General features: G+C 43.0%; 1 protein-coding gene across 1 annotated transcript in view; it reads right to left on the reverse strand.

Moving 5' to 3' along the window:
• Positions 1-6,828, reverse strand: part of LOC109537263 (filamin-A) — a 27,787-nt gene that overhangs the window by 11,662 nt on the left and 9,297 nt on the right. Inside the window, exons 10-17 of the mRNA XM_048664728.1 lie at positions 6,457-6,699; positions 6,000-6,403; positions 5,734-5,942; positions 5,496-5,682; positions 5,223-5,440; positions 4,873-5,040; positions 1,371-1,577; positions 989-1,309 (exon numbers count right to left, since the gene is read on the reverse strand). Of these exons, the coding sequence (XP_048520685.1) occupies positions 989-1,309; positions 1,371-1,577; positions 4,873-5,040; positions 5,223-5,440; positions 5,496-5,682; positions 5,734-5,942; positions 6,000-6,403; positions 6,457-6,699 (1,957 nt within the window). The remainder of the gene's footprint in view (positions 1-988; positions 1,310-1,370; positions 1,578-4,872; positions 5,041-5,222; positions 5,441-5,495; positions 5,683-5,733; positions 5,943-5,999; positions 6,404-6,456; positions 6,700-6,828) is intronic.

Genomic DNA, 6,828 nt, shown 5'->3' on the forward strand with positions numbered 1-6,828 from the left:
AGTTGAATATCAGACACTTAGGTGCAAAGATTATGCCAAAATTTCATGTTTTCCGTGCCTTTTTTACTCGTTTCTCGGAAGCAAAAGGTGCAAGAACGCTCATTTGTACATCATTCTAGAGAGAAATAAATGGCCTTTTTAGAAAGTGAACCATGGATCGGGAAATGTTGGCAGTTTTCTCAAAAAATGCTTGAATTCAAGAAGTTTTAGATTTGCGTGGTTTTTTTTGATTTGCAAAATCCACTTGAACATGACGCTGTTTTTTTCGAAGTTTCTCAAGAACCATTCAAGCCAGAGAATTCGTTTTGGCATCGTTGGATAGAGAATTGAATTGGCTAGATTCCAGTTTCAACAATTTTGCCGTCTAGTTAATTGCAAAGTGTCTGTTTAACAAGCGAAATCTTCTGATGAATGTCTATACGAAATCGAACAACCAACCAAAGCTCTAGAAAAACCATGAGCGCTTCGGTTGACTTCGCTGAAGCGTCCGACACAGTCGCTGTTGAATTCAACGCAACTAAACCACATACACCGATCCGTTTCGGACTTACCAATCGCTCTTCAACAGTTTCTGCCTTCCGACACGGCACTCTTTTCACAAATGAAAGATTCAGCGATTTCGAAACAATGGAAACTCGACTTTTGCATTGAGCGAACTTGGACCCATTATTATGCTCCATGGATTTGCTAATTGTTGTTTAAGAAACCGTTGCGAGATAATCAGCAATTCTGCCTTGACTTAAGTAGGCACATCTCAATGAGGCAGTCAGGAGATTGATTCAGTTAAACAGAAAATGAGGAAGATGCAAGGCGAATCTGACCCAAATCCATTTTATTTGCTTGGCAAAAGTAGACCAGCAATCGAGAGGACGTGAATTCCGAAAATAACGATCAACAGTAAGTAAGTCTGGCATCTGAGTTTGGTATTTGATTCATGCACACCTCGGGCCGTGCTTCAACTTTCTCTTATTACTCTCAATTTATGGACCATAATGTACCCACAAGTGGGCTGCACATTTCATGCTCGCCAAGTCGCCGGAAGAAAAACAATGGAACACCGCGAAAAAGCTGGATATTTCTAGAGGCCCATCGGCGACAGAAAATGAGAGCATTTTAAAACATTTTATAAACCTACCTCTAAATTGGACGGGTTGTCCCACAACTCCGCCACTGACATCGGCCACTTGAATCAGCCCAGCGTCGTACACTTTGGCGATCAAGGGGCCTGATGGCAGTTTATCCCCATTAACCGTGACTTCTACAATGTGGGTGCCCACTTCCGTTGGCACAAACTCGACGCTTTGAACACCTAAAAAAGGGCACATTTGGAGCTCCACTCTGCAGATGGTTTGGTATGCGATGGCTCTTACCTGTGCGATTTCCAGGCAGTACGCGGGCTGGTACTGTTCGCTTGCTGGGAGCGATGACATGCACTAGCAGGTCATCTGGAGCGATGTTCGTGTTGGTGATGATCTCGAAAATGGCCGGCGCGTTGGCTGGCACGAGCCGAGTGGACTCGCCCATCACCGATATGTTTGAGCCAGTGTTGGCCATGATGTTGACGTGCCAGGGACTTCCTTCAAGAAAAGTGACTGTTTTGGTTGGGGCTCTGAGTCGCGAACCGTTATCATGAGGAGTTTGGCTGGCGACATGCGAATTCCAACTTTCTTCTAAACAAGGCCAGTCAGTGCCAGATATGTGGGTTTTTGTAATGTCGTGCGGTCTATCAAGGCTTTGCGTAGCGGTACGCATTTCCTTTTATTGCCTCATACGCAGACGACTTTACGTAACGATGGTTGGAGTTCATAGGACCTTTAGACCTCGTTGCTTATTCTTGGGAAAACTCATTTGTTTTTATTGCATTTTAATTATACTTTTTGGGTTTTATTGCTATTTCAAAACATTGACCCCAAGAGCAAATTTCCAAAAATCCTAAACAATATTTAAAAATGAAACTAGTGGGTTGTTCGGGTTTTTAGGCCGTCGTAAAATGGAATTTCTCCTGTCATTTCGCACGAAACGTCAGGAAGAAATTCCATTTTACGACGGCCTAAAAACCCGAACAACCCACTAGTTTCATTTTTAAATATTGTTTAGGATTTTTGGAAATCCATTACACTGTTCTATAAGCGTTCAAGCAAACCACTTCTGAAGATGCAAGCCACTCGTGCTTGCGAAACGTCAGGAAGAAATGCTACCGAACGACGGTCTAAAAACCCGAAAAACCCATTAGTTTCAAGGAATGGCCTCGAAAGTCTATCTCTTTTGATAGTATTTAAAAATGTTCCCAAATCCCCAATGCTGTGGTATTAGTTCGCAGACCTTCACGGACCAGCATGTTCAATTAAACTCCTTGAAATCGTAACTGGTTCTCTATTAGCTATGAAAAACTCGCCATGAACTGGCTCGATCTGGTGAAAGTAACTGTTTCCAATACTCCCGATTAGCTCACATCTCTCTTGTCAATATCAGGCCCCAATGCACTCCAATGCGTCCATTTTCACTCAAATGAATCTCGAAAGAGAAATCCGCTATAGACCAAACTCCAGATGACACGGTAAACAATCTTCTTCAGATTTCGCACTAGCAACGGCTTTTACCTGGCACACAATTAAAGCACTAATCGGTAGTTGGCTGTTAATGGTACTGTAGAACAAAATCACTAGTTTTCTGCACTGAAAACGGGAAATTGTCGCGATTTTCCCTGCCTGAACGACGACGACAACAAGCGAACATACGGTAAACCAAGAGGTGCTGTTTCTGGTCGGTCAGTCGATTTACCACGCGAGTGGTACCATTGTACCATTGCAGTACCATGATGGGAGCGATTGCGGGTTGGGACGCAAGGAGAGCGGGGCATTCCTACGTTCAACGTGGTTCGACGAAGAGTCATCGCATCGAGTTACGATTAAATGGACTTTCGGTGCTGAAGAATCGGGGAACTTTGAAGCTGTTTTGAAGTGTCCTTGTCTAAAGGTAAAATTTTTTCAACAAGGGGACTATTTAGTAAAACAACGTACTAATAATTGGGCGCAGTAACCACTTTGATCGTGGTTCCATTTAATTGAAATTCGATGGCTTCTTGACCAGGTAAACCGTAGGAACACCACCGACTCTCATTCGCCTACGTGGGCACCGCAAGAAGCCGCACCTCAAACGATGGATTTAATTCGCTTCCATAAAAAATGCCGTGCGAAGTAAAATCGCGACTGGTGCACGCCACTGGTTAAATTTAACGGGCGGACGTTATTTTTTTTAGCGCAAAATCATCAACCAATTAACAGGCATCAAGGCGAAAAACTGTGTAATAAGTGCGTTTCATTTTTATTCATTTGAATTAAAAACAAAGCATTTGATCAGTCTTGACGAGCATTTCCATGGTGTCTGATAAAAAACTTTCATTTGATCACCAATAGGGTGTTTTCATTGTATCAAAAATTCCTACAAACTGAACATTAAGTTGTTCATTAAATAAGTTTATACTGTCTATCTATTGTTATTTTGTTAAATATCTAATAAACAAATTCAGCTAAAATTCAAATTATTCATGAATCTCTAAAACGCAATCGTATTGGTTGTGACGTCTCTGGTCATATAAATGGCGGATTATTTACGTTCTGTGCATAGTGTTTAGTTGTGTGGTTGTTTCATTAATTATTTTGTGAATTTAAATACAATGTACAATGTTCGTCAACGAATAATGTACCATGTGTACATATTTTTAAGGTTGCCCAATTTTTAAAAAACGACGAACTCTTTAATTCAGCCGAATTTAAGGGTGTCAAAGCAGCAGCGTAAGTAAAAATCCGTAAATTAATTATTAGTTACTCTCTCCTTAATATACTAATCTGTCTGTATTGGTTTAGATTAGGTAAATAATATATAAAATTTCACTTATTCAACTTAACCCAACCTATACACATGGCTGCTTTAAAAGTAAAAGGAACTCTTAAATTTGTATTTTGGGCATCACGAGAACAATATGGTGATATCGGATATGTGGAATTGAAACACGAGGGTTCTTTGTGAGTGCACTGTACAAGGTAGAATTTGCCCACAACACAGAGTACGATAGAAGGCATATTCTGTATGCCTCATCATTAGCTTTTTGATCGTACTTTCATTAAAATGATCCTCGCAACAAAAAAACATTGATTTTGATTTAGGAACATCACGCCTAGCTGCTTTGAGCCATAAAACTTTACGTGCATAATCATGGGGAACGGTTAGAAAGAGTTTGTTTGGAGCACTTATTGAGGTATTCTTGCATCCTGGCACATAACAACACTTTGTGATCCATACATGTCACTATTTTCCATTATGCAAGATAATAATAATAATCAATAAAATAATGATAATCACAATAACTTAAATAATGAAACAAAGCTGCGAAAACAACAGAACAAACACGAGACACTTTGTTGATATGACCTGCTACGTCATAATCGGGATAGGCAACCGACTATACAGATGCTGCGTTTTTGGCAGGAAATATCTGATTTGAATTTAAATTGGCTTTAAAATTATTATAGAGACCTCTTTTGCAAAAAAAAATTATATAAGTGTATTGGTTACCATAACAACTTTCTATATATCAATATTAAAAAAAAAAGTGAAAACACCCTATTATACGAAAATCGCAGCCAATGCAGAAAAACAAAACGCAGTTGTGACCAGAAATGCGCCCTCACTTCGCCTCTACCCGAATGCTTTTTGAAGATGTTCACATTGTTTGCTTGACAACAAGTCGAAACGTTGTAAACAAAGCAGGTTTTCTGCACGAAAAACGAAGGATATTTTCAACTATCGCGCAAGATGGGTACTTTTCGTACAAACAATCAAAATCCAGCCACCTGATTTATCCCTACTTACCTGGAACTGTGTCCCCATTAAACTGGATGTCGACCCGATGGGGCAGAGCTTGATGGGGGGTGAAAGCAGCCTTAAACCGTTGACCGCCCAAACTTCTCACGCTTGACGTTACCCGGCCACCTTCCACCAGGATTTCCAGGTCTCCAGAACCGGCGCCACTGCCATCAACTAGCAGAAGATTGCAGAAGAGTCAAATGAGTTCAAACAAAATAACAGAAAACTCTTTTTGGACCTTGCGGGATTAAAATTCCTTGGATTGGAATATACTCGACATATAAGAAATTAACATGGGCAGTGGATGGGTTTGCTTTCGAGACAGTTTGGGCCATTCAACTAGAACTCAAGCTTACTTTCGAACTCGACAGGTTGTCCCAACACGCCATCTGGAACCGGTTGCACTTTAACAGAGGAAGCTCCTCCGGAACTGCTTTTGGTCGTCACTTTATAAATGGGAGAATTGCGCCCGTAACTGCGCCCGTTGTAGGTGTCGACGTTGTTCGTGTATTTTTCGGAGTAGTTTTGCTTGTAGTCGGACTGCGATGTGTACTGATGTTCATTCATTAAAAACCTGCAAACCAGTTAGATTTTTCTAGCACCCCTGTTTTCTTAACACTGCAGCCCACCTGTTGTGCTCCTCAGTTTTCTGCCGCCTAACATCCGAATCCAGCTGAGACTGCGTGAGGTTAGCCAAAGACTCCAGACTCCTGTCCGAGAATATATTCTTGGTCTTATTGATGGCGTCCCAAGAGTCCCGTCTGGTTGACTGGTCGGTCATTGCGGACACTTTCACGATTGGACTAGTGTCAACTCCTGGACAAAGCAAAGTAACGTCCAGTTTCAGCGCCCAAACACCCAATTTACCTTCACTGTAGCTGTTGTACGCTCTGCTGTCGCTGGATCGCTTTTCGTATCTGGAACTCGAGGTGAAGTCCACATCAGGACTGGCTCGTTCCCCATAGTGGGGACTTCTGCTGTCCGATAGTTTCATTGAGCTGATTTTGCTGGTGTAGCTGGAATCGGCCTTTTTTGCAAAACTGGGGCTCGATGTATCGTAGCGCTTCTCGTTCAACCTTAAAAATGTATTTGTTTTATTCTGGAACAGATGCCCAACCAGATCCAGAACCGACCTTTTGCTGGTAATGTAGTCCGGACTCTCCCGGCCGTAAGGCTGACTAGTGCCGTAGTTGGGACTCTCATTTCTTGGACTGGACGTTCTCTGCACATAGCTGGGACTTGCATTTCGCTCGTAACTGGGAGAATTCGAGGTGATCCTGCTCTTCTCCGCCACTGATCTGATGTGGTAGTCCTGCGCGTACCTGTGCGTCTCCTCCAGCAGAGGACTGGCGTTTTGCCTGTAGCTGTTGTAGATGGTGTTTTTGGAAGTGGGACTCGGGCTGGCATAGCGGTTGGTCGGGCTTTGTCTGTACGTGTTGTTCGGGCTGGAAGTGGAAGGTTTGCTCCTTCGTTGGGTGCCCACCCGCATCATAAATGGAGAGCCTTTCACGTCGTAGCCGTTGAAGTAGACATAGACCTGATTATGGGCCGGTTAGAGCCTTCGGATGTCTCGACCAGTTGAAGCCTTACCCTGTGCTTGCCTGCCTCTTTTGGCGTAAAATGCACCCGGTAGTGGAAGCCTAGTTTATCCACCTTCTCCACATGGCAATGGATGGATCTTTTATCGTGCACAATGTCGGCAAACACCTCCCCAGGCACTCCGACGTTTCGACAATCCAGCTCGATGCTGTGGGGAATTAGGGGAAGCGCTCCTTCCAGGCCGGAGACTTTGACGCCATTCGGATCGAAAACGGAGCAAGTGAATGGGCCACCCTAAGAAACGCCACTCAAAACGTTATGGTAGTTCTCGATACACGGGCGAAAGGCGGCCGATAAGAAGAAGTTGTACAGGGTTATTCACGCTATACGGCACGGACGTTTGCGGCTAGCCCGTTTGTTTTT

The sequence above is a fragment of the Dendroctonus ponderosae genome, unplaced genomic scaffold (assembly GCF_020466585.1).
Source record: "Dendroctonus ponderosae isolate FM_Combo_2020 unplaced genomic scaffold, Dpon_F_20191213v2 Dpon_F_20191213_3, whole genome shotgun sequence".
NCBI classification, from domain to species: domain Eukaryota; kingdom Metazoa; phylum Arthropoda; class Insecta; order Coleoptera; family Curculionidae; genus Dendroctonus; species Dendroctonus ponderosae.